Raw genomic sequence first — 27,704 nt, 5'->3', positions numbered from 1 at the left:
TTCCCTTTATTTCCCCCCCAAAAAACTAGGTGTGCCTTATGGGCCGAAAAATACGGTGCTGACTCCCAAATTAATCCTCTACAAATCTGAAACACTGAAGGGAGGGTGTAAAATAATACTTTCGGGGACAGGTACAGTAGCTGTATGCAGAGGTAAACAGGTGAATTATGATATGGCATCCAGTATTTTACAATAAAGACAGAATGTGCTGGATATACAGCCATTTTAGTTGTGACCAATTGGATAAATGGAAGTCGCACACAACATCAGACAAACTAATTTGTAAGAAGAGTTCTTTGAGAGCTGTAGTATGTCTTTCTAAATATTATAGCCAGAGAAACTTGACCAGTACAGTAAAGAGTTAAGAGTGGTTGCAGATCAGCTCTCCATTTATTATAGGGAGAAAATGAAGTTGGATTTAAGAGTGAACCAAATAAATTTATTTCATTTAAATACACACCCTTTGCTACTCGTGCTATTTTGGTCACATTTAAGAATAGAGTTCTGGCCAGCTCCTAAGTGCACTATTTTCATGACAGTGTTGCAAACAAAGCATTAGAAAAGATTTGGGAGACAGATGCTATGCCCAGGAAGAGTCAACTCTGCTGTTGGCTAGCCGGAGGACAGGTTCAAACACATGGTATACAGATTCTAAGGATACTCTTATCAGGCTGGGGCCTGGTGTGTGTGTGGTAAGAGTAAAGACAAGCTGGCTAATTTATTCTCTAGGGTGCTGTCTATATACATTATTTCAATTATCTTGCAGTAAACATATTGCTTAAAAAGTTTTGAAGGGCAAACTAAGTAAGAACTGCCACTCTTTAGCCATGGCGCTGCAGTTTCTCTCAAACTGCTACCCAGGCCTGGAAAAAATTCAGAAGAGATAGAAGAGGGAAAGACTAGCCAGCTCATCATCCATTATACAAATAAGCCAACAATGTCAAGCCATAATCATGATTTGTGATATTACATACAAAATCTGAGCTCCTAAAGGGGTACATGGTTCATCTTTCTGTTCAGCATCTCAATCTATCAACATCACACTGTAGTGTACAGAAATAATTTTTTAATTTTAAAAACTTGCATTTAAAATAGTTGTGTCAGAGATAAGATTAAAAATTTAATTCATTGGACAAAAAGTATTTTTAAAAGTTAAAAACCAAATTTGCAGTAAGCTACAATCTTAACAGTCTGTAGTGTAGAAATGCAACTGAACATTTTTACAATATCCAGTGTACTTCCAGTCCAGGGTGGGGAGGGGGGACTACAATTGGACATGGCATTGAAGAAAAGCTTGCTTAACAAGTGGGCTTTTCTTAAAACCTTCAACAGTTCCTCACAGAAGAGCTATTTGGTTTCACAGCAGCATACAGTCATATTGCATTAACATCACTGAATGTGATGCTTTTCAACACTTAGCATCACGGGAGGATGCAGGTAACATTCCACACACTGCAATCTGGAATTTGAGTATGAAAATAATTTGGTTTTCCCTCAGTATCTAAAACATTGCTATTGCCTTGTTTGTATTATTGACATTTAATTAAATGTTGTAGTTTTTTAGCTAATGCAAAATATGAAATGGATACTCAGAAATCTGCTCAGGTGTAATATAATAGTTTTTGTAGGCTAGGCAAAGTGTTTAAAATAAGTTATAATAAAAATGCTAAGTAGCTAAAGTATAGTATTTCTAATTCTTAGTCCTTCCCTGGCACTCAAAAATGAAACATATCCATTGTGAAATTCAGAAAATCAATTATTTCAATTGATTTTTCTTTCCACAAAGTTTTTTGTCTTTCTATAGTAAGAATTGAGTAACCATTCATCACATTTACAGTGCTTGATGTATCACTGGGCAAAGCAGATTCCTTAAGAGGACAGTAGACTTGTGTGCTCCTGCCACTTACAAAAACAACTTCTTGGGTAGCTTTTTCTGTGTTCATTTGAAATTGTTGCATAGCTATGGGGAAAAACCTTATTCTGCTGCACAGCAACCATACGTACATTTAAAATAGGTCTTCCTTTCAGATGTGTAGGCAAAGGTGGTTGCAGTTTAAGAGCATTCACTCTTTACATCTCTTGGGCTCTTATCCTGCCTGTCAAAACTATAAAAAAGACAAAATCTGTGTTGTAATTTAAAATACTGTGAGTCAAAAGCTGTTAGCACTTTTAGGAGCATTAAAATATTTTTACCTTACACATTCTTTCACTTTTGTCAGCTTTCTTGATGAGCCACATTACTTTCTGTCACCTCTGTTTTTTCAGGCTGCCAATTCCCAAGTGAACTTGGTTGTACTCTTCCAGCGCATTGGGAGAGCTTTTCTTTTGTGGCTGGTTATTTGGTAAACTGAAGGCAGCATGTGAGGTACAGTCAAAGTCACTGGGGATGGCCGCATCCGAATTCTCTTGCTGATCTTGGCATAGTAAAGCACCTGCTTCTTCAACCTTTAGTGGAAAAGACCGGCGTTCCCAAAGAACAGACTGAAAGGAATGAAAGAGAGAGGAAGAGGTGAATTCAACTGAAAATAAGCAGTAGTGTTTTCTTAACATTGCTTATCCTCCACTTTATGAACAGTCTTTGTAATTAACAAAAAAATAATGTTGATGTTCTTCACATATTCTCTCTGTAGTACAAACAACCTTCCTGCCTGCTACCTCCCCAGAACAACAACATCTTGATAAAGGTTATGAAACCAAGATCTAGTGCCTCCTCTCTTGAGGCCTTTTGCAATCCAATCCCTGAATTCTCAGAACAAAGCTTACTATGTTTAATGGGACTTACTTAAAGGAAAGTGCATTTGATTTCAGTCATGCAGGGTAATTCTATACATATCTACTCAGAAGTAAGCCCCACTGGGCTAGATTTGTAGTATTACACCCCACAGTGAGTTCAGGACTGAGTTACAGATAGGTAGCCGTGTTGGTCTGCCATAGTCAAAATAAAAAAAATTCCTTCCAGTAGCACCTTAAAGACCAACTAAGTTAGTTCTTGGTATGAGCTTTCGTGTGCTGTGTATCTGAAGAAGTGTGCATGCACACGAAAGCTCATACCAAGAACTAACTTAGTTGGTCTTTAAGGTGCTACTGGAAGGAATTTTTTTATTCAGGACTGAGGTAAGGGATGACCAGGGATTTTCTAGCTCACATTCTTAGTGACTGCTACATAGGACAATTAAAAACAGTATAGTATAGTCAACAAAAAATACTAGCTTTAATTTGTTTTTTAAATTTTTTTAAATAAAAACAAACAAACCCACCACCACAATGTGGACCTTTAAATTAGTTTTACACTTCTAATACATATAATGCTAAATAATTTAAAGCAAAAAGGTTTATAGATAGCAGGTTTTGGTCCCTTCTGTCAGTGCGACTCAAGTTAACATACCCAGCTATTACTAAATATATATATTTTACCTTTGTTTTTTGGTTTCTTTCTGAAGACTGTGACTCCCTAAGGCAGAGAGAACTGTGGATTTCTGAAGTAGCGTCAGCAATGTTTTCAGAAAAATCAGATATTAAGTCAGTGTTGCCTTGTTTTTCTTTCAATGCTGGATCTTGTCCGTCAGAACTTCTGCTATATGTTCTATTAATGAGACAAAGCTCCAGTTTTTTCCAAACAGAAACCATCTAATGGAAAATAAGATGCTGTCATATTTTAAGGGGGTAGAATTAAAATTTCTTAATATTTTGAAAGGAAAACCCAAAAATTGAATGCAGACAACTGTATACAAGCAATTCCCTATTTGTGTGGGTGTTGCATTCCAAGGCACCATACATTCATGGTAAATGAAATCACATATATGGGGAAGACCACTGAGAAAGCCTGCAAACCACCTCTAAGCTCCGGAAAACCCTTGAAAAGCCCTTTAAAAAAACAAAACTCCACCACAATCGCTCCCTCCAAACCTCCTTGCGCAGACTCCCAACTTTCCACAGGCCTGAGGTTGGTGCAAAGGCTCATGGAATTGCAAAGGCTTGTAGGATTGCTAGGCATTATTTTCGTTTTTGCACTCTTTTAGGGCAATTTTTGCAGGGTTTGCAGCGATGCATATAGGGTTTGCAGCGCTGCATGCCTTGAATGTGCATAATGGAAAGTTGCCTGTATAAGAAATCTTGCATTTAAGAGTAGCAAAGTGTAGGACCCTCCTGTGTGCTGTCCTGCCACATCCTTTTCTATAATCTTTACTGGGACAGGGCATTAAACAGCATTTAATAAACACTTTCCTTAGTTATTCAAAGTTGTGTGTGAAACATGCAATATATTTTTGTGAAATTTTAATATCGCTATTTGATTGGGTTGGGGGGCGCTATTTGAGCAATAATAGTTTCAGAAACTATTGCCGGGGTGGCGCCACCGGCAATGGCGGACTCCCTCTGAACTGGAGGGACTAGCTCCGCATGAAACGGGTCTTTTCCGCTGCGGCGTAGCGGGGACCCTTTTGGAAATCACAGGCGGATGAAGCCTGTGACCGTGGGACTCTGCGGGCACCCTTAGCGTCCCCCAACCCACAAAGGAACCCACAAACGGGATCTGAAGTGAAGAGGGGGAAGTGGCGCGGTGCTGTGAGTTAATTGCTTTTTCTGTGGAGCGAAGCCGCATAGCCGTTGCCGGAGAGCGCTGCCTTTTTCCTGGGACAATTTGGCATCTAAAATAACCAACCGTGAGTACTGGAACATTAACCCTAATTTGGTACTGAAACGGGAAGGTTTAAACAGGAAGTCACCTTCCGTTTCCTTATAGTCAGAACAAAGCAAAGACAACGCAAACTAGAGCCTTAAAAATCACGTTTAAAGGATCGACTTTCATCATTTGAAATCACTGAACCCCCCTTCGGTAGCAGGAGAAGAAGGGGGACTTTTTCCTGAGCCGTTTAAACCTGCAGAAGTGAAGCTAAAGCAAAGTAATTTTCCACCGTCCTGACCCTGGAGCGGGGTGTCAGATTTGATGTTTGAAGCTCATTGACCAGAAATAAATGCTTTGACAGACAGTTAAAAGAAGAGAAACATTGTGACTCCATTGTTTCCTTTCGTCTTTTAAAAGAATATGGACAAAATATCTTAAAAAAGAAACTTTGTTGCTATTGTTTTCAAGGAAAAGAACAACCAGAAGTTTTTCCCCCTGGAGGGGAACTGTGAAATTGTAACTAAATCCTGGGAACTTGCAGCTGTTACTGATTACAACTGTGGGAAAGGATTTGTGACCTTGTAGGACAATGCCTTCAAGAAGCACTGTTGGGTGCTTTCTGTAAAATAAATGCCCTATTGGATCAGTTAAGTCAGAAGACGGATTTTATGACTAATGCGGCCAGAACCTTTGAACAGGTAGTGGGAAACTATATGGAGCCCACCCAGGAACCAAAACAGGAGCGTGCCATGACAGAACAACTGAAAGAAGAGGACCTTGCTGAATCTTGGGCGCCAGGGATGGAGGGACTTTTGGCCCAGCAAGAAAATGAACCTTTGGATTTGACAAATGAACTTGGAAAAAACCAGATTTGGAAAGACAAAGCTTGGCTGGAAATGGGGGGTTGGACTGACCCCCCTATGCAGGGATGTTTGGACTTTCCGAATCTGGCAATGGGCCGTCAGAGGTTTGGAGCTGTTGGGACTTCCAATCTTGGAGGGAATTTGAAACATGTTTTAAAATACCACATGGAGTCTAGTCTGGACTATGAGAAAGGGGCTGATTTGTTGAAAATGGTCAAAAACACTACCAAGCTGGAGTTCCCACGAGTGAAAGGAAAATATGAAGAAGAACTGCGGAAGGGACATGGAAGAGATTTGAAGGCCTCGGATGTAAGATCACCAGGTTAATGTGCCAGACTAATGGGATAAAAAGGACTGACAATCCCGGGACCGGGGGGAGGGGACGCTGGAAGAAGATTGGATTGTTTTTATTCTGTTTTTTTATCATCAGAAATGTTTTATGAACGTTGCAAAAATGTTGAAATGAAATTACTTGGCTCTTGTAAGAATGTTTAAAGAACTGGGTAAAAAGGTAATGGTTATGAGAAGCTGGTAAAAATAAGATTTAAGTTTTAAGGTTTTTTATAAGGTAAGATGAAAATAGAGCAAGGTAATGTAATGACAGAATATTATGAATTATGAAAAGGACAATTATTAATCAAGATACAAGAGATGGGAGGAGGAGGAGGTCATGGAAAGAAGGTAATGAAAGTGGAGAATCTGAAAATGATGTTTTTATTTTTTTCTGTTTTTGTCTTTTTTCTCTGTAATTTTGTCTTTTTTTTTTCTTTGTAATTTTAAAAATTCTTTTTTCAATAAATATCATTATAAAAAAAATAGTTCCAGAAAAATATCATATCATACGTTTGGTTTCTTAGGATAACTGGCTATGAGGCTGCAAGTTCTTTGTAAAGAACTTGGGAGGGGTGGCTAACACCCCAGAGGACAGGATCACACTTCAAAACAACCTTGACAGATTAGAGAACTGGGCAAAAACAAACAAAATGAATTTTAACAGGGAGAAATGTAAAGTATTGCACGTGGGCAAAAAAAATGAGAGGCACAAATACAAGATGGGTGACACCTGGCTTGAGAGCAGTACATGTGAAAAGGATCTAGGAGTCTTGGTTGACCACAAACTTGACATGAGCCAACAGTGTGACGCGGCAGCTAAAAAAGCCAATGCAATTCTGGGCTGCATCAATAGGAGTATAGCATCTAGATCAAGGGAAGTAATAGTGCCACTGTATTCTGCTCTGGTCAGACCTCACCTGGAGTACTGTGTCCAGTTCTGGGCACCACAGTTCAAGGAGGACACTGACAAACTGGAACGTGTCCAGAGGAGGGCAACCAAAATGGTCAAAGGCCTGGAAACGATGCCTTATGAGGAACGGCTAAGGGAGCTGGGCATGTTTAGCCTGGAGAAGAGGAGGTTAAGGGGCGATATGATAGCCATGTTCAAATATATAAAAGGATGTCACATAGAGGAGGGAGAAAGGTTGTTTTCTGCTGCTCCAGAGAAGCGGACACGGAGCAATGGATCCAAACTACAAGAAAGAAGATTCCACCTAAACATTAGGAAGAACTTCCTGACAGTAAGAGCTGTTCGACAGTGGAATTTGCTGCCAAGGAGTGTGGTGGAGTCTCCTGCTTTGGAGGTCTTTAAGCAGAGGCTTGACAACCATATGTCAGGAGTGCTCTGATGGTGTTTCCTGCTTGGCAGGGGGTTGGACTCGATGGCCCTTGTGGTCTCTTCCAACTCTATGATTCTATGATTCTATGACCCCTGGACGGTTAAGTCCAGTCAAAGGTGACTATGAACCACGGCACTTATTTCGCTTCAGGCAGAGGGAGCCGGCATTTGTCCAAAGACAGCTTTCCAGATCATGTGGCCAACATGACTAAACCATTTCTCTTATATAGGTATCAACCTGCCTGTTCCTTCTGGGCCATCGACACTGTTGCCACAGCGACCACCGTGCTCTCTCTTTGTCTTCGTAGTTTACATGACGCGAAGCATAGGCATCATCGGACAGATCTTCTGCCTAAATATTAAAGTGCCCAGATTATAAACATTGTTTATAAGGGGAAGAGGGGAAATGATGTTGTATCAACTGTCGTGATGCTGGATCTTGCCCAGAGTCTTGTGGCACCTTAAAGCCTAGCAAAATTTATTGTAGCATAAGCTTTTGTGGGAAAACCAAAAGGAAATCAAACCAATCAACAAAAACTGCAAAAAAGCAACCTAGATGTATGTCTATAAAACACATTTTATAGCTATACAAATTTAAAACTTGACACATCTCTAGAACATACATTAATTTTTTGGTAAGAATAAAACACCAATGTTTCGACCGTAAAAAGACACAATTCTTTCACAATTCTTTTACTATCCTGGACAGAGTATTACTTTAAAATGTTTATACAGTATGTGAAACTGATTCTGGTCAATTTCTGGTCAGAACGTGTATTTTAGTGCTACATGAAGCTGTTTATACAGGCAACGCCCGGTTTAGGTGCGTTAGATGCGCAATTGCCCCAAACCTGAAGTAGCCCCAATACATCATAAATAGGTCATGAAAGGGGGCGGAGCTGGGTGGAGCAGGCTTATTTCATCAGAGGTATGAAATATACTCGCAGGCTGACGTACACATAGGTCGGGGTGCTGTTGGGATAAATCGGGTCGGGGGGGGAAACAAAAGGCATAAAGAGCAGTGATAGCTATGTAAAACCAAACTGGTTTAGGTAAATGATTTAGGTAACCAGAGTTCTTGCCTGTGCCTACTGTAGGGTTGTTCAATGCACTGTGTATAGGACTTGCAGGACCTGCACCTCCCTGGCATCCGTGAATATATAAATCTAGGTTTGTGGTGTCCGTGTGCGGCTCTATTATGATTTATTAAATGTGCTTACTCTACTTTTTGCATTGCCAGATTGTGAAATATGGCAGTGTATGTGATATAGCAGCCCTGTCTAAATAGATGTCATTCATTAAATTACTATTTTCAGCTGAAGGAGGAACATGATAACCCTGCAGTACAGGGCAAGCAAATTTTGAGAAATGGGTGACAGCTTGCTTGATTTTGACTAAGTTTCCCCTCTGAAAGACTGAAGCAGGAACATATGTTCTCCAATAACCCATAAAAAAACTTGTTCAGCAAAGATATTTCAGCCAGAATTTAACAGTAGATGTTGCAAGTGAAAATGGCTTTGGGGTCATTCAAGGTGTACTTCTGAAAAGGCTGATGTAACTTATTTTTGTGAACTTTCAAGCACTAGTTAGCCAATACCTTAAGAAAACATTCATACAATATTTCTGATCTTATTGTTTCCTTTCCTCGCTTGTACAATTCATAAACATGCAAGTGTGTGTCAAGGATACTGTTTATTTTGGGAGGTTTATTCCAGCTCTAAGAGATCTACAAAACTACTGGATAAAACAAAAGCAATGTTATAAATTATCAGATGGATGGAAACACAACCAACCTTTTCTTCTTCTTCATGCAGGCTTCCCAAAGGCTCGAGGTTAACAGTTCTCCAGCTGTTGATGAAAAAGATTCCTCAATGCACAATTCATCTCTGTCACATTGTGAAAAATCATTTTGCATAGTAAACACTACAAATACACTAATTCAACAAATGAAATAATTGAATTTCTGTGTATGGTTAGTGCTTGTCTAGTTTAAATCCATTGACTATAAGCTGATATGAACTGGACGCTCTCTAGCCACTATTTTGCTCATCTGCCTCCTCTAAGTACTATAAAGTTGGTTGCTTTATGGGCAAAGTGAGCTGCAATTAGTTAACTAAATCTGACAGTAAAAACTCACTGGTGTATACTTGAAAAGCAGAAAAATGCACAAATTTAATCTAGGATTGACATGTACCCATGAATTATGATGATTTTCAATGAATTCTGGACACTGACCAAAGCAACTTAATCTAAACACATTTGAAGAAGCCTCATATGATGCAAAATCAAGACTCTTTGCTTTCACTGCTTAAAGAGCTTTTGATATCAGTGACGCAATTAATTTATCTGGCTCAGCATGAGACTTTAAAATATTTGTCCTCTGTTCTAATGGCAAATAACATGCTTCCATGGGGTGGATAAAGCCTTTTGAACCCCACCTTCCAGTTTTTTAATACTGCTTTTCACACTTGTTTGCAGGCATAATTTCCTACTGATGCTTTGGCATCATTTTTAATGTAACAGAATAAAACAAAAGCAGGACAGCTCCTCATTGACTACAGTCCTGTCCAGTCAGGAATCATGACAGTGTTATGGAACTAATCAGGATTTGGCTCTGCTGAAACCAGTTAAGGGCAAGCAAATCCTGACTGCTTTCACAGAGAAATTCTGAAATGGCTACAGTTCTATCAGAATGTTTTGATGCATTCTTGAATGTGTATTCCAGAACATAACCCACTGGGAGGAATATATATGCTCAAACATGTATGCCAGCGTACACCTGGGCTGTTCTGATGCATTGTGGCAGTTTCATTGCTGCAGAAGAAAGTGGCAAAAGTAAGCTGTCCTTTGCCCTTTTGAGTTACCTCCTCCCCACATCATCAAAATATGGGTTTTTCTAGAGATAAGAAACATTTGCAATTTGGCCTCCTAGTCTGGCTCAAATGTACTTTTAAGGTTGAGTATGGCCCTAGCAAAATATAGCTTCACACTGTCTTATGAATGGACACAAATTAACTGTACCTTGGAGTGAGAATTTCTTTATACTGCAGTTTCTCCAGCTTGGACGGTGCCACGAGTGACATAGGTATAACAATATTATCTATATCATAGGAGCTCTCACTTCTCAGTCTACGTCTTGAATTGAGCTGTGCAAAAATCATAACATTATACATTGGATGTCATTAAATGGACACTCAAAGTCAAAAGTAAACTTAAGTGCACAGAACTCGCTAGAAAACCATCTTTAATACTCAAAGCTGATCAGAAATTTTTGAAACTATATCCCAACAGAAAAATGTCAGTACTATAAACAAGCTCTGGTTTAAAACTAATATATAATCATTAATTCATGGAAATACAAACTGATATACTAAATTATCAAAGTAAAATGTTTTTTATTGGCTTTGTTGTAAATCCACCGAGTGCCCTCCTGTGTGAGGAGTCTTAACTGCCATCAAGTCTCCTTTTCAAGAGAAAAACTGTGTACCAGAGCTGCCCTTTCCTCCTTACCTAGACATCACCACCAGCTTTGCTCCTACATCTGGTCTAGTGGAAAGAGTGATTCATGGGAAGGATGGACAAGGACAAGACAGCCTGAAATGTCACTGATGTCAGCTGTAACTTTAAGAATTAGTGCTGGAACTTGCTTCTTCCTCCTAGTCCTTTCCTCTTCTATCAAGTCTTTTTAGCCTGTGAGCCTGAGGGCAATGACTGTCTTAGAGCTGGTCTTGGTAAGCCGCTCAGAGTTTTTTTTACTGAAGGGCAAGGTATCCTATAAACGAACAAGGGTCCTAACTCCTTTTTAAAGTACAACTTTTTTCCCCTATATTGTCCCTAATATCTCCAGTTATGGTACAGAGTGTCTCTGGAATATGTTCCTTTGCTACATTCCTCAGGAGACATGCTCCTACTGCTGACTCCATAGCCAGTGCACTGCAGGAAGCAAAAGGATGGTGCTGAGACAGCAACAACCCTCAACTTGGCACCCTTTAGTTGTTATCCATCGGACTTCGCCAACATGGTCTTCTCATGTATCCTGTATCATGGCTTTCATGTGAACAGGGACCATGCTGGAGCTGGGGCTGCTTGGGGGCACATCTGTATTGTTCTCCACCTGCCAGGATTTGCATACTGATTTAGCTGTTGAGAGAGTAATTTATACTATGCAACACATCTGAAGCAGATCAGCCCCTCTAGACCAGACTCACCCTACCTGACTCCTGAGACCCAGCCAGTATGGTCAATGGCCAGGATGATGGGAGCTCCAATTAAAAAAAAATATGAAGGGCACCAGGTGGGAGAAGGTTGGTCTAGACTGCTAATCTTCCAGTACAATAATTTTAGCATACCTGTGTTGATATACTATGACTTGATCTAGACATCATGTCTCCATTGGCTGCTCCTGTAAAAGGACTCTGGGATTCTGGTTCTGCGTGTTGAAAGGAAAATGCTTCACATCTCTTACTACTTTCTCCTGCCACACAAAAGAAAGAAAAGGGGAAGAGTCCTTTATCTTTCAGAAAATGAAGTTGTATGTAATGAACGATATTTCTGAACAACTACTACAATTACGACTTAGCTGCTCCACATGATGTTATAATAAAAGTAAATGGAACATAGCAAGAAGTGACAATGAAACTGTTAAGAGAGTCTTATCTGTATAAATGCAAACATCGTTATTCTCCACAGTACCACATGGTTTCTACAGCTGGAATGCAATCCTCAAGAGTTTGACAAAACATCCATTTGAGGCTGTAATCCTATACACACTTCCCTCTGAGCAAGTCCGAGTGAACTTAATGGGACTTACTTCTGAATCGAGATGTATAGGATTGCACTGCAAACAGCTACTTTCTTCTTGTGGACAGTATGCTGGGGACTTGTCATTTACCTGACCTCCTGATAGCTTAGGCAACTTACCAATCACTGTCTCACTTAAATGTCTTTTCTTTCTTCCCTCTAGCAGCTGTTCAGATGCTTCTGACACAGTCTGATGTTTGAAACTGGATTCAAATCCACAGATCCACTGTTGAGGAGGACCTTTATAATGAAAATATTCTACAACAAAATAAACACTATCTTACTATTGTTTCTTCTCAGTTTAAAGGAAGGCTATTTTTTCTATTTGCACTTTAAATTACAATGTAAAAATTCATCCCCATCAGTTAAAAAAAAAGTACAGTGGAGAAAAATCAACAAAACAATGTCAAATAATAAATTTTGAAACAAAAAAAGTCAAAATTATGTACTGCATACCATTTGATGGAGACATTTTTAACTCTAAACCAAGGGCAGATTCACCTTTGACCTCATAATTCTTGAGCAGTGTCTTAAAGTGTACATGAAGAGAAGTGTCTGAAAAATAGAGATTCAATCTAGGTAAAGAAATATAAATCATCTAATTGCAATCTACTATCCCCAAAATCTTTTCACTTACATGTGCATTGCATGCCTATTTTCAAAGGCTAATTCATGAAGTCTGGCCTACTCTCCACTATGTAAGTGCCAGTAGTTTTGTGGAGAAAATGCTAAGTGGAGTGTACAAAACCAAGAAGCTCCCCTAGTGACAGTTACTGTTTCTCTTAATCTTAACTGCCTCACAGAGTACTTACAAGAACAAAATGGGGGCAGGGGAGCTCTGACACTGCCTTGAGCTCCTTGGAGGAATGCAGAAAATACAGCATAATAATAAAATAGTCAATAAAAGGGATGTTCTGCTGTACATATGATAGCAAGCAACCACTTACCAGAAGGAAATGATAAGACGGGATGGAATGAGGTGTCCAATTCTAACATGAGTTGTTTTTGTGTCCTGGGCTTGGTGCTCAATTCATATGTACTCCACATGGAGGCTGGAACCACCTCTTCTGTATTAAACAAGGCATCTCTCAGTTGCATAGCCTGTAAGGTGGCACACAGATTTAAAACTTTTTAAAGCTTGTTCACATTCTAAAGCAAACCGTGTCAACAGATTGAAGTTCAAGCTGGACAAGACAGCAGGACTACTGCTCCAGATATAGGTATTCTTCAGCCAGTTTATCCCTGACTTTACTAAATTAAATCTGTAATATTTTTCTTAACTTCCATTCTCTGTTTACCCCAAAAATCCAATGAAAGCAATTATCCCCTCCTGCTGTTGCTCCCCCATCATGACTAATAATGACTGTTAGTTTTATCCTCCATGAATTTCTTAACTCCTTTTAAAGTCACCTAACATCAACCTGCAGGCAAATATATTGGGCATGCTCCAATTTATTCTACTTGTCATATAGAATGTGTCAAATTTTGAAGTTACATTTCACAAAGCCACAACCCACACCCCTAAATACTATGTGTGAGCTTGCACACTTACCAAAGAGCAACACAATACCAAATTTATTAGGATCAGCATGACAGCTCAAGAAACTTTTAAATAAAGGAGAACATAAGAACAATCAATATGTAAAGCTAGACAAAACATCGGGAATTGGCTGAATATGCATCAAATTACACACTTTTTGGCAAGTCCAACAGTTATCGCATATGCTTCTATGCCTCTAACTCCATTTGAAATTCTAATTATGAATACTAATGCAAAATCTGAACATGTATTATCAATAATTACAAAATAGTACATGACATACAATTGGGCCAAACAAATTTAATAAAACATACTTGTATTATCAATAATTACAAAATAGTACATGACATACAATTGGGCCAAACAAATTTAATAAAACATACTTGGGAATCAGATTTAGAAACCATAATTTGAAGGGGCAGATTGGCAAAGCTTGTGGGCTAAAAAAATCAGTATCCACATGTGTAAAAGAAAACACTCTCAGTGTCTTACATAGACCCCTCTGAGGTGCAACTACATCAATAAAACCATTTCTCCTCTCTGTTGGAGAAAGTGTAAGGGGAACAACTATTCATACGTGGTGGGCATGTGAAAAACTGCAACTATTTTGGAACAATTCTGTTAATGAGGTTGGCTAGATTACAAACCAAAAAGTTATTTGCACCACAACCTTGGTTCTGCTATCAAGTTTTAAAGATGATACTGCTATCATCCTTAAATAAAGAACTAATCACCTTCCTTTTATAGCTACTAGACAACCTATTGCTCAAAACTGAAAGTCCCTAGAACATTTGGAATTATCACAGTGGAAATAAAAAGCATGGACATTGGCAGTCTCTAAAAAATTAACAAAGGAAGTCAAGGCATTAGTCAGAAAAGGAGAAGATACTAACTTTATAGTGATATGGCACCCCTTTTCACAGATTACCACTCACGTTATTTTGAAAAATCAATAAAAGAATTTTAAAAGAGGATAAGCACGATAGTTTCCTGGATGCAAGGTTCACTGAACTCAGTGGTGCTTACTTCTGACTGCAATGAAAGATCTTCAGCCAGCTGAAATTGCAACCTTTAGCTTTTAAATAGAAATGCAAACAATATTGAAAAGGGATCCTTTGGAGTACAAGGGAGATGGAACATGCAAAAATGCCTCTCTCTCCTGTCCTGCTAGTAAACAGCCAGCACTGGATACCACCCTGCTTTACTCTAAACAGGTGAAAATTACTACCCCCCCCCCTTTTAGGTGAAGACAAAGTTTTATTGGGACATAACATTTTTAGCTTCAATCACTGGCTCTGACCTTTTTCTTTTCTTTCCTTTTTCCTGAGAAAACTATTCTTATGAATATCATATTGCTATATTTAGGGAAATAAAAACCTGATTAATGAAATGTTACTGTAGGAGGAATATACTTATTTTTGTGAAGGTTTCCATTCCTCTTGCTTTACTTGGGCAAAAAAAATGAGAGGCACAAATACAAGATGGGTGACACCTGGCTTGAGAACAGTACATGTGAAAAGGATCTAGGAGTCTTGGTTGACCACAAACTTGACATGAGCCAACAGTGTGACGCGGCAGCTAAAAAAGCCAATGCAATTCTGGGCTGCATCAATAGGAGTATAGCATCTAGATCAAGGGAAGTAATAGTGCCACTGTATTCTGCTCTGGTCAGACCTCACCTGGAGTACTGTGTCCAGTTCTGGGCACCACAGTTCAAGAAGGACACTGACAAACTGGAATGTGTCCAGAGGAGGGCAACTAAAATGGTCAAAGGCCTGGAAACGATGCCTTATGAGGAACGGCTAAGGGAGCTGGGCATGTTTAGCCTGGAGAAGAGGAGGTTAATGGGTGATATGATAGCCATGTTCAAATATATAAAAGGATGTCATATAGAGGAGGGAGAAAGGTTGTTTTCTGCTGCTCCAGAGAAGCGGACACGGAGCAATGGATCCAAACTACAAGAAAGAAGATTCCACCTAAACATTAGGAAGAACTTCCTGACAGTAAGAGCTGTTTGACAGTGGAATTTGCTGCCAAGGAGTGTGGTGGAGTCTCCTGCTTTGGAGGTCTTTAAGCAGAGGCTTGACAACCATATGTCAGGAGTGCTCTGATGGTGTTTCCTGCTTGGCAGGGGGTTGGACTCGATGGCCCTTGTGGTCTATTCCAACTCTATGATTCTATACACACGATATGCTATATTTTGTTTTAAAAGTTTTAAGATTTTAAGTTTTAAGATCATTTGCAAAAACAGAAGCAAAGCAGAATTTTCCAAATTAAATATTTATTTCAGTTCAGGTACTTTGCAGCTGTTTATGCTAGGTCGAATCTTAATTTAACACAGATCAGCTTAAGGCACTTCTGAGCCTATGAAGAGGAAAACTAAGCTAGCTTGGAACAGCAAAAATCTTTTTTAAAAAAAGACAAAGAGAAGATACAGCTTTTCAATTTCCTTTAAACTTGAGCACTGCCAGCTGTGTAAGGTTTTGTGATTAAATAAATAGTCCAAAAAGAAACAGCAGATTTAGATGGCAACATACTTCCTCAGAGGTAAGTGTTTGGGGGGGGAATCTTTATGCTCTCATCACCTTTACCAGACTCTGAAACTAGAACAGATACATTAATTTGATATGAGAGATTTTGAACTATTATTAGTTTTAGGCCTCTGACTCCTAAGAAACTCATATATGAAATGTTTTATTTGTTTTATTGTACAAACAAAATGTATTTTGTATGAAGATTCTGTCATGTCTCTAAGAGCTTGGATGGCTTAAACAGTTACATTTACATACATACAAATACATCTATTTATGGCTACATATACGTAAATGTGTGTTTAACACACACACACACACACACACACACACACACACACACAACAAACACGTAACTCAATCTTCAATAAACTCCCAAATTACTAAGGCCTTTGGCTATGACTCGGAAAACAGCTAGCAATTACAAGTTTTTGATGGCAGCAAGAGTAGCTCTCTGTAACTTAGATCATGTGCTCCCACACTTCTGAAGCCCAAATACAACTGAGAGTTGTTTTGGAATTTTCCTTCTCTGTGTCTTACAACAGCTCTTGGAGACATCCAACTTAAGCTTGTCATTGCTTCCGTAGCAAACAACTTAGTATTCAATACAGGGTTTACTTGCATGCCAAGTCCTGCTTTTCAAAGAATTCATTATACAGAACTATGATTTAGCAAAGTACAGTGGTGCCCTGCAAGACGAATGCCTCGCAAGACGGAAAACTCGCTAGACGAAAGAGTTTTCCGTTTTGGAGGTGCTTCGCAAAACAAATTTCCTATGGGCTTGCTTCGCAAGACGACAATGTCTTGTGAGTTCCTGTTGGTTTTTTTTCCTCCTCCCCCCCTTTCTAAGCCGCTAAGCCGCTTATCAGCTGATCCGATCAGCAGATAAGCCGCTAAAAGCCGCTAATAGCGCTAATCCGTCAATGGGCTTGCTTCGCAAGACGAAAAAACCGCTAGACAAAGAGAATCACAGAACGGATTCTTTTCGTTTTGCGAGGCACCACTGTATGATAGTTTTCAATTGCCATTTTTGTCCAGACATATGTATTAGGTGGAAAGAGCAGACTACAATACTACTGCTTCATTTCTGAATTCTGAAGTTTGCTGTCAAAAGTAACAAGGCAGCATGTTGCAGTGTTGTTGTTGTTTAGTCGTGTCCGACTCTTCATGACCCCATGGACCAGAGCACACCAGGCACTCCTGTCTTCCACATGTTGCAGTATAGTATTGTACTAATGATGCTGACACGTGTAGTAAAATCAGATTGCATTTCCTTGTTGGTTGGGGGGCGTGGACTGTAATTTCATGTTAGCCTCACTTGGCTTCAGTAGAAGCTAAGTGAAGATACTGTTTTTATCTGAAGAGGCATATCATTTCTGCTCGCAAAAAACTTTCTTGATTAGTAACTTCAACCTAGCTGACCTCTTAAAGCCATTTCAGTGCTCAGTCATGTTGTCTGAATGCAACAAATAGCTCAGTTACACTGCTTTCTTTCCTTATATACTTCCACATTAACTCTCAATTGTTAAACCATTTGTAAAAAATCTTTACCTAAATACAGTGGTACCCCGCAAGACGAACGCCTCGCAAGACGGAAAACCCGCTAGACGAAAGGGTTTTCCGTTTTGGAGGCGCTTCGCAAAACGAATTTCCCTATGGGCTTGCCTCGCAAGACGACAGCCCATAGGGAAATCTCCGGGACAGCGGGAAAGCGCAGCGCGTCTTCCCCACTGTCCTCGGACCTCCTCCCGCCGCGCGGCATCGGAATGAAGCTCCGATGCCGGGCGGGGCGGGGGGAACGCCTCCCCCCGCCGCGCGGCATCGGAATGAAGCTCCGATGCCGGGCGGGGGGGGAACGCCTCCTCCCCCCCCGCGCGGCATCGGAACGAAGCTCCGGTGCCGGGCGGGGGGGAAGCCTCCTCTCCCCCCCGTGCGGCATCGGAACGAAGCTCCGATGCCGGGCGGGGGGGGGGGGAACGCCTCCTCCCGGCGCGCGGCATCGGAACAAAGCTCCGATGCCGGGCGGGGGGGGGAACGCCTCCTCCCGGCGCGCGGCATCGGAACGAAGCTCCGATGCCGGGCGGGGGGGGAAACGCCTCCTCCCGCCACGCGGCATCGGATGGCTTTCCTGAAGACTTGGGGTGGGAGGAGGGTTTTCCTTCCCACCGCCAACATTCAGAATGCTGTTCTGAATGTTGGCGGCGGCGAGGAAAAACCCTCCTCCCACGCAAGCCCCGGGAACAGAGGGAAAGCGCTGCGCGCCTTCCCCTCTCTTCCCGTACCTGTCCTGAAGGCTTGCGGTGCGGAGAAAAGCCCTTCTCCGCACCGCCAGCCTGGCAAGCGGTTTCCCTAGGAACGCATTAATTGATTTTCAATGCATTCCTATGGGAAACCGTGCATCGCAAGACGAAAAAACCGCAAGACGAAGAGACTTGCGGAACGAATTAATTTCGTCTTGCGAGGCACCACTGTAACTAATATGAAGCAGAATGTGGCCTGTTAACACAGCCCAGCCCACTGGTCAAGTCAAAGTGACCTCACTGCCATACATGGTGGGCTGTCATCCAGAAAATTGGGTAAGGATATGACCCAACAAGATGGAAGATGCTTTCAGTTCTGGACTCATATAAATGGTCACATGAAAGAAACTCATTGTATAATTAATCCATAATATATCTCGCTTCTCTCTCCTGTTCTTTTGTCCCCCAAAGGGAAGATCCAGGTGACAATACAGGAGTACCCCCACGGGTGAGACATTGGATAGCAAAGAAAAATAATTTAGAATCATCGAATTTGGGTTTTTTATTTTATTTTTAAGGATGAATATATACAATGCTTCATCCAACATCACACCTAGTTAGAAAAAGGAAGTTGTGGTGGTCAACAAGGCCAACTTAGGAAATCCAGTTTAGCCTTATGTGTCTGACCTGCTTCTTGAAAATTTTCTCCCCTAATTTAGGATCTCACAGAACAGAACAAGAGCAGGAGCATGTAGTAGATACACACCCATACTAATCTGGCACACAAAGCTGGAACCTTAACATACTTTCTTAAAGAGATAGAAACATGCATTTGTACCTGCTGGTTTGAATTGAAAGCAGTGCTCATTTTGTACAGCTTCCTCCTCTGGAAACTCTGAAGCGGTCTAGTGCGAGCAGATGTGCATATCACGGCAACAGATGATGTTCTCAACTTCGCCTTTTCTTTCCTCCTCCTCTTCAGGTGTTGTTGGTCAACCAACCAACTACTGGTGCATGATATCTCCTCATTGTTCTCTGAATCTCTGAAAAGCACCAAAGAATTATCCTAGGATGTCAGAAATAAGCCCTGCATATTATATAATATTTGAGTTCCATACACCATGTTCAAGATCAGAAGGTGTACTCAGGATTAAGTGATATACTCTAAGTCAGCCTTTCTCAACTTTGGAGCCCCATGTGCTATTGGACTACAACTCCCATCATCTCTAGCTAGCCAGACCTGTGGTCAGGGATGAAGGGGGTTGTAGAATCATAGAATCATAAATCATAGAGTTGGAAGAGACCACAAGGGCCATCGAGTCCAACCCCCTGCCAAGCAGGAAACACCATCAGAGCACTCCTGACATATGGTTGTCAAGCCTCTGCTTAAAGACCTCCAAAGTAGGAGACTCCACCACACTCCTTGGCAGCAAATTCCACTGTCGAACAGCTCTTACTGTCAGGAAGTTCTTCCTAATGTTTAGGTGGAATCTTCTTTCTTGTAGTTTGGATCCACTGCTCCGTGTCCGCTTCTCTGGAGCAGCAGAAAACAACCTTTCTCCCTCCTCTATGTGACATCCTTTTATATATTTGAACATGGCTATCATATCACCCCTTAACCTCCTCTTCTCCAGGCTAAACATGCCCAGCTCCCTTAGCTGTTCCTCATAAGGCATCGTTTCCAGGCCTTTGACCATTTTGGTTGCCCTCCTCTGGACACGTTCCAGTTTGTCAGTGTCCTTCTTGAATTGTGGTGCCCAGAACTGGACACAGTACTCCAGGTGTAGTTCAACAACGTCTGGGGACACAAGGTTGAGAAAGGCTGCTCTAGGCAATGTACATATATTGATTTGCTTGTCCATACATTATTCTTCATATTGGTTTACAGTGGTACCTCGCAAGACGAATGCCTCGCAAGACAAAAAACTCGCTAGACGAAAGGTTTTTCCGTTTTCGAGTTGCCTCGCAAGACGAAATTTCCCTATGGGCTTGCTTCGCAAGACGAAAACGTCTCGCGGCTTTGTTTCCTTTGTCTAAAAACAAAGACATGTTTTGTTTATAAAGTTAATTTATTTTCCCTTCAATTTTTGAACTGCTCTTTACAGTATGTGTGACTTTAAAGAGCAGTTAATAAACTGTTGTTGTACCAAATTTGGCTTTGTTTCGACTTTTTTTGACCATAGGAACGCATTAATTGATTTTCAATGCATTCCTATGGGATTTCGTGCTTCGCAAGACGAAAAATTCGCTAGACGACAAAAATTGCGGAACGAATTAATTTCGTCTTGCGGGGCACCACTGTAATTAGATCTTCTAAAGCTGGGAGCCCAACTTCTAAACCTTCCAACATTGCTCCATAATTTCTCTATACAGTGGTACCTCGGGTTACATACGCTTCAGATTACATATGCTTCAGGTTACAGACTCCACTAACCCAGAAATAGTACCTTGGGTTAAGAACTTTGCTTCAGGATGAGAACAGAAATTGTGCTCCAGTGGTGCAGCGGCAGCAGGAGGCCCCATTAGCTAAAGTGGTGCTTCAGGTTAAGAACAGTTTCAGGTTAAGAAGTGACCTCCGCAACAAATTAAGTACTTAACCCAAGGTACCACTGTACTTCCACAGAGGTACTTGCTGCAAGCAATAAACTGTGAACATGAATATTCCCAAGAAAAACAGCATAGAGAAGTATCAGTGGCAAAGAAATGAGACCTGACCCCTAGTGAAGTTGAACCATTAAAGAGACATCCTCAGTTTATTATTCAAGACAGACCATAATAGCTTTTAAAAACATGGGAAATCATCTTCTTAGTTGAGATTTCTTAATCTCATTAGAATACGACCTAATCTCATTACTCCACCATCTAAATCCAATCATCTTTAATCATTATTAACAAAAATTAATTTATGTTTTATTTAACACATTTTTATCCTACTTTTCAGCCAGAAAAAAAAGCTTCCAAAGCAGCTCATAAATATTAGGAATAAAACAGTCCCTGCTCCCAGGCTTACATTCCAGAAGGCATGGCACAGAAGGAAAAGGACTTCATAGCAAGAAAACAAGCTCAAACACTAGTTCTTCCTTACGGCATTCTTGTAATGTTCAGCTGGAATGGAACAATTTGGAAAAGAGCCCAAAGTTGCTGGTCCTTCAGCAGAACCAATGGAGAAGCACTGAAATCCCATCTCTCACCCTCTCCTATTGCATGATAGAATGACTATTTTGATTTTAGAAGACTGAACAACAACCTTATTTTCCAAGTCTATTGTCTTAACTCATTTATATTTTGCTTTACTAGCTTTATAAATGTGATTTATATTGTAGTATTAATGTGCTTTACATTATCATATATCACCATTATTACAATAGGAGAATATTACGTTAAAATAATATATTTATTATCTTGGTAATTGCTCTATGCAATTCATATACAGTATTTCAAAGCACATGTCAGCCTCTTCTGAACAGCATCCTCATTATTATCAAACAGGGAGTTTTTAAAAACACATTGATCCTATACATGTCTCCTCACAAGCAAGCCCTACTGAGTTTAAAAGTACTTACCATGCAATGCTATGTCTACTCGGAATTAAGTTCTAGTGTTATGGGGGCGGGGCTCTCAGGTATTGGGGGCGGGGCGGGCTAGGATTGCAGCAATACTCCCAAGTGTGTATAGGATTGCAGCCTTGTAATACTAAACTACTGCAAGTTTGTTTAAATAATAATACTGTTGTATTATTATTTAATAATGTTAATAATGTTGTACAACAATAGTTGTACTGTCATTTTATATTACATTCCCCCAAATGCTAAATATCCAGTTATTATGAAATACATGAAAGTGTCACTTACCTTATAGAGATGCCATTGGCCAACTCTTTCTGCTTACAGGACTTTGAGGAAATAGGAGATGATGTGGGAGACAGATTGAGAGGAGTAATCAGACTGCTGATTATTTCACTCAGTTGAGCACTCTGAAAGAAGAATCAAAGGGAAAACCTTGAACTGAATGCACAGCAAATAACAGTCTAAAGAACTCAGGATTATATTCAAAGCACAGTGCTTCTAAAGCACCCAGCAATCAGCTGGTGCTCAGGAAAGCACAGTGCAAGGGACTTTGCAGACACTTCAAATCAGCAACATCTGCAAAGCCTCTTTTGACCAAGCCCCACCTTTTCTCCCGCCCCCACCTGACTTTATGATTTCAGATGATTTGACAGGTAGGTGGTCCCACTCGCCTGTCAAAGTTGGCCCGTGGGGGTAGAAGGAAGATAAAGATCAGAACCACTGCACCAAATAAATTCCCCACCCCTGCACTAGAGAGATAAACACAAAACACATTCATGTAATGGTCACATTAAACAATCTCTTTTGCAAATCACACTATAATTATGAATACTAAGCTCAAGGGCAAGGGAAAAAGTCAGGGAGGGAAATGAAAAACCAAGACTTTTTTCCACAGCCCTCCTGCCTGAAACTGAAATGTTTGACTTTATCATGCTGATAGAATCATAGAATCATAGAGTTGGAATAGACCACAAGGGCCATCGAGTCCAACCCCCTGCCATGGGTGACATAAAAGGTGCTCAAGTAGCATACATAAAATATATCACACTTTATCCTCATAACAGATAGATGAAATGGAGACACTGTTATTGGACAATGTGAATTTCACAAGTAAATTTCTGAATTAAGACCTGCCAAACCAAGTCTAACACTACAGCTTCCAAGATGCCTTCTCAGTGTACAAAAACCACTACACAATCTCCCACTTCCTGCAACTTATGCAGATCATGCTTACAGAAATATGGAACTTTGTTTTATTAATAAGCTATTACAGCGTACCTGAGTTTTGCTACAAATTATCTAATTCTATCTGATGCTCACTCTCACTTGAATACCTGTTTTTCTATGTTGCGGAGAAGCAGAGTTGGACTGCTGGGTGACATTTCGAAATCATGTTCCGGCCAAGCATCCTGCCTCTCAAGGGAAGCATGTGAATTCCCTGTGGTGTTTAATAAAGCTTCATGGTCCCTCAATTGTGTTCGTTTCTTCAAGAAGTCCTTTGGATTTGGAAATTCTTCTAGGATCACCATTCCCTAGACAACAGCAATTGAACACAATTGTGTAACAAATGTAATCTCTCAAACTGCTGCAGCCCCCTGAAACACTTTAATGATTTAGAGCTCAAAGTGTGATCTGTATACAGACAAGGTGAATAATCTCACAAGACAATAAAGCTGCAACGTCAATTTTTGCAAGCAGCTAACATTATAGTGATTTTCTGCTCCAGTTCAAAAATTTGGCATACAAATCTATGTATTGATTGTTGTATCATTTTCTAGTTTCATCTGCTAAATGAAACATCCTGAGGGCCAGTGTAGATGTGATGCTGCCCAAACACTAACTATGATTCAGCAATCAGACCTGCAAGTTGCTGTAAATCAGCCCACTCATCCCCACTCAAACATTAATCTCACTGCGAGGCAGTCACCTCCTCTCAGCCTAACCTACCTCACAGAGTAGCTGTGAGAATTAAATGAGGAGAACCAAGCTCCTTGAAGAGGAGGATATAAATGCAATAAATAATAAAAAACAAGATTTGCATCAGTGACACATCTTCTGTTCACAACTGAGACTGGATTACTGTCCTTTGCTCCATATGGAAATGCCTTTGAAGACAATTGGTACAAAAGGTGCAGCTAGAAGGCTTATATGGTCAACAATTTGGAACACATATTGGCAACTTGTTTGTTTCTGGGACAGTGTTAGTTTGCAAAACAGATTATCTGCAGGCCTGCCTGCCTGCATACATATGAGCCTCTCCAGGTTTTACAATGTGCTGAGGTCTTGGATTTCCAGCTCTTTGAGAAGAGATGCTGGATTGACGAGTACCAGCCTTTTCTTTATTATACACATTTTGATAGTGCATTCTATGTGCCTTTTATCTTGTTTCCTTAATGCTGGTCGTTGACTGTAATAATAAAGATTTGATTTAATTTTTAAAAATAAATTAAATCTGTCCCCCTAGATTACCAAGCATGATCTTTATTGGATTACCTTATATAAAGAACTCAATCATCATGCAAAGTGCACAATAAATTTTCTTCAAAAAAATAGTTTTCCTATTTCCCCCCAAAAAAACTAGGTGCGTCCTATGGGACGGAGCGTCCTATGGGGCGAAAAATACGGTAATCACCAGGCAATTCAATATATGCATAAAGATCTGCTATCCTCTGTGGAGAGGATACTTGAATTGACAATGCATAAAAAAGCTTATTGCTCGTGTACTGTGTACTGCATATGAAACTTATTAAGACTGTGCCACTGGACAAGTTACTGTAGTTACATGTTGTTCTTGTATTTACATGAAAACCAATACAAATTATTATTTTTTTTTGGGGGGGGGGGTAAAGATCTGCTTTCACTTGCCCACGACAGCTATTTTCTTTATTTCCATAAGGATTAATCTACAAGGAACCAGGTATCACTAAAAAACCAAGACTCAGATTGCTGGTACCGGTCGACAACTCTCTGCTTCCAATAACATTTTCTTCCATGCTCTCCACCCCTTGGGAAAAGATAGTTGTGGCCTATCTGTGTTTTTTCTGTTTAGCTACACTTCAAGAAAAGATTAAATTATTTTAATCGATTGTTTATGACTGTGTTTGAGGAGTCCTGTCTATTAATTATTGCTTCCTCACTGTACTTATACTGGAGACTTATAGACAATGTTTTGGTTGGTCCATCCCAATGCACACAACTTACTTGTTTCCAAACAACCAAAATAAGAAGCACCCTCTCTTCATCCTCCTCATACCAGTCCCTATCTCTCTCTCATGTCACTGTTCCCAGTCTATGACTACACTTCACAGCAGAGCTTCACTACCACAAGAACAAAACAAGATGGATTTCACCCCCTCGCCTCTTTTCTTTTTTTTAAGAATGAAATAAATTAAGCTGGGAAACAGTCACTTGCCCAAGGCCGCCCAGTAAACTACAAATCTTAGTATGGATTCTGGACCACAATCCTACTTTCAAACAAACACAACACTCAAACTCAGCCTACTATTTCACTGACCTTTGTAGAGTTTACATAATGGCTTTTGCTTAGATACCAGAAACCACAGAACACAGAGAAAAAACATTTATCAATCTTTTATTTCAATAACCCATTTTTCTTCCTTACTGACAATACCTTGGTGGCACGAATCTGCCTGTGAAGGTCAGTGAGTTGCTGGATTTTGTATTCTAGCTCTGAAATCTGGGCTTGAAGCCATGTCCAGCGACAGCCAACATTAGCTCTGTCTACCAGCCATTTCCAGTCAGATCTATAGTTACTAGGAAGAACACATTACATTGGTTAGAAGAGATAATCACTATTTTAGAAAGACAACTCAAAACAGTCCTTAGGATATCACAAATCTGACACTCCCCCCCCCCCAGAAGCCTTTGGGGATACAAACTAGCAAGTAACAGGTTAAAACAGCAGTGAATATATCATAAAATGCCTTTTAGAAGCATCTGCTAAAAACAGAAAGAGCTGAATTGAGTCTGATTTCTGCACAGAGTTGAAAACATAGCCGTAATAATAAATTATTATTATTATTATTATTATATAGCACATAGTAAGAGCCTGCTGAATCAATGGCCCACCTAGTCCAGCATCCTGTTGGCCAACAAGATGTGGATCAAATGCCTGAAAGCAGAACATGAGTGCAACATGAAGTCCATAATTTTGGTACCACTACGGAGAAGGCCTTGTTCCTGGTTCCCATAAATCAAATGCCTAGAGAACATAGGCAATTGATACAGACCCTAAGGCTTAAGCAGGTTTACATTAACTTGGATGGCCATGTCCAAGTGGCATTTGTGGCATGAAGTACCTTCATTCATTTAGCCTTTATTGGCATACGTTAGCCAATAAAATCATAAGAGAGAACCATCCATGTAACATTGGCAATCCAGACTTGAAATATATAAAAGGTAAAGGACCCCTGGAGGATTAAGTCCAGTCGAATTTAACTATGAGGTGTGGCACTCATCTCTGCTTTAAGGCCAAGGGAGCCAGTGTTTGTCTGCAGACAGCTTTTCTGGGTCATGTGGCCAGCATGACTAAACTGCTTCTGGCGCAACAGGATACCATGATGGAAGCCAGAGCACACAGAAATGTCATTTACCTTCTCACTGAAGCAGTACCTATTTATCTACTTGCGCTGGTATGCTTTCAAACTGCTAGGTTTGCAGGAGTTTGGACAGAACAATGGGAGCTCACCCCATCACGCGGATTCGAACAGCCAACCTTGCAATCAGCAAGCCCAAGAGGCTCTGTGGTTTAAACCACAGCGCCACCGTGACACAATAAATGCATGAAGTGCCTTTCACCAGTTTAGCTTGGTGAGCCAACTACAGGCCCTCAAGCACAGATAGGCTGTCACCTTTGTCCACACTCCCAGATGATTTGCATTTAGACTACTATAATGAGCTGTGTTTGGGAACACCTTGGAAAACTACTTCAATGGATGTAAAAATATGACACAGCTGGATGATACCAGCCACAGGGAACACATCTCAATGGTGCTGAAATAGTGTCACTAATTTGCTGCTTGTACAGGCAACTCCCAACAGTGCCAAACCCAGAAGTGACCTGATCACTAAAAGAGTGGAACGGGGGCGGGGCAGAACGCTTTACTCTGGCCCTGCCAATGCACATGGGGGGTCTGGAACAGAACCCCCATGCAAAGCAAGGATTGCCTGTACTGTAAAATTTGACTCATATAACAAGCTATGATCAAAGAGCAGTTCCATTTACATCAGTAAACTTTATCAACTTAGTGAAATTGACTCCAAAAATAAAAGATTTGGAGATCCTGTCATTAACATATCACATCTTCTGTCCTTTATGTACAGAGATATCACAGATTTACATGGAACTTGAGCATGCAGGACTGTAGCACAGAAGTTCAGCAATTCTTTCAATACCTACACTGACATAGCTTTTCTGGAAATCTGCTCATCATCATCTTCACTTGAGCTGCTACAAGTGGCATCAGAATCCAAACTCTCTTCCGCATGAAATAGGAGTCCAGCTGTTGAGCGAGCAAACACTTTGATTTCATCAGATGAAACATCAAAATCACGCTGTATATCTTTACTTGTATTAGCCTCTATGTTTTCCATTTTAATGTTGGTGCATCTATGATAGCTGCCACCCAAAACACCGGATGGATCATGAAAGGCTTTCATTCTCTGTAGTTGGCGTCTCACAAAGCATTTCATCTGCTGGTCACAGTGTTTGACAACATGCTTCGCCAAGAGTATTTGCAAACGTTTCTGAGTTCTTTTGGCCCGGCTGAGCAAAGCCTGTTGCTTGCTTACACACTGAAGTAAATGAAAATTCAATTCCTGTTCTTTAGTACTGGGACTGTAGTTCAT

The 27,704-nt window shown here is 40.4% G+C and overlaps 1 protein-coding gene and 1 long non-coding RNA gene across 2 annotated transcripts; both read right to left on the bottom strand.

Moving 5' to 3' along the window:
• Positions 1–371: 371 nt before the first annotated feature.
• KANSL1L (KAT8 regulatory NSL complex subunit 1 like) lies at positions 372–27,704 on the bottom strand (the record flags this gene model as incomplete). The annotated part of the gene is made up of 15 exons (XM_081163060.1): positions 372–2,105; positions 2,194–2,481; positions 3,415–3,583; positions 7,402–7,511; positions 8,953–9,007; positions 10,181–10,305; positions 11,509–11,633; positions 12,080–12,217; positions 12,416–12,514; positions 12,907–13,060; positions 19,109–19,313; positions 22,122–22,243; positions 23,171–23,368; positions 25,468–25,609; positions 27,256–27,704. The coding sequence occupies 14 exons, from the start codon at positions 27,702–27,704 to the stop codon at positions 2,248–2,250; spliced, it is 2,325 nt and encodes a 774-aa protein (XP_081019186.1). The 3' UTR covers positions 372–2,105; positions 2,194–2,247.
• Positions 17,042–19,102, bottom strand: LOC308584960. The gene is made up of 3 exons (XR_014007055.1): positions 18,497–19,102; positions 17,562–17,581; positions 17,042–17,516 (listed from the first exon to the last, which is right to left on the bottom strand). It is a non-coding gene; the product is annotated as an uncharacterized lncRNA (long non-coding RNA).

The sequence above is a fragment of the Podarcis bocagei genome (genome assembly GCF_964188305.1).
Source record: "Podarcis bocagei genome assembly, chromosome: 1".
Classification (NCBI taxonomy): domain Eukaryota; kingdom Metazoa; phylum Chordata; class Lepidosauria; order Squamata; family Lacertidae; genus Podarcis; species Podarcis bocagei.
Note: the sequence above shows the minus strand (reverse complement) of the source record. Positions and strands in the feature narration are given on the sequence as shown.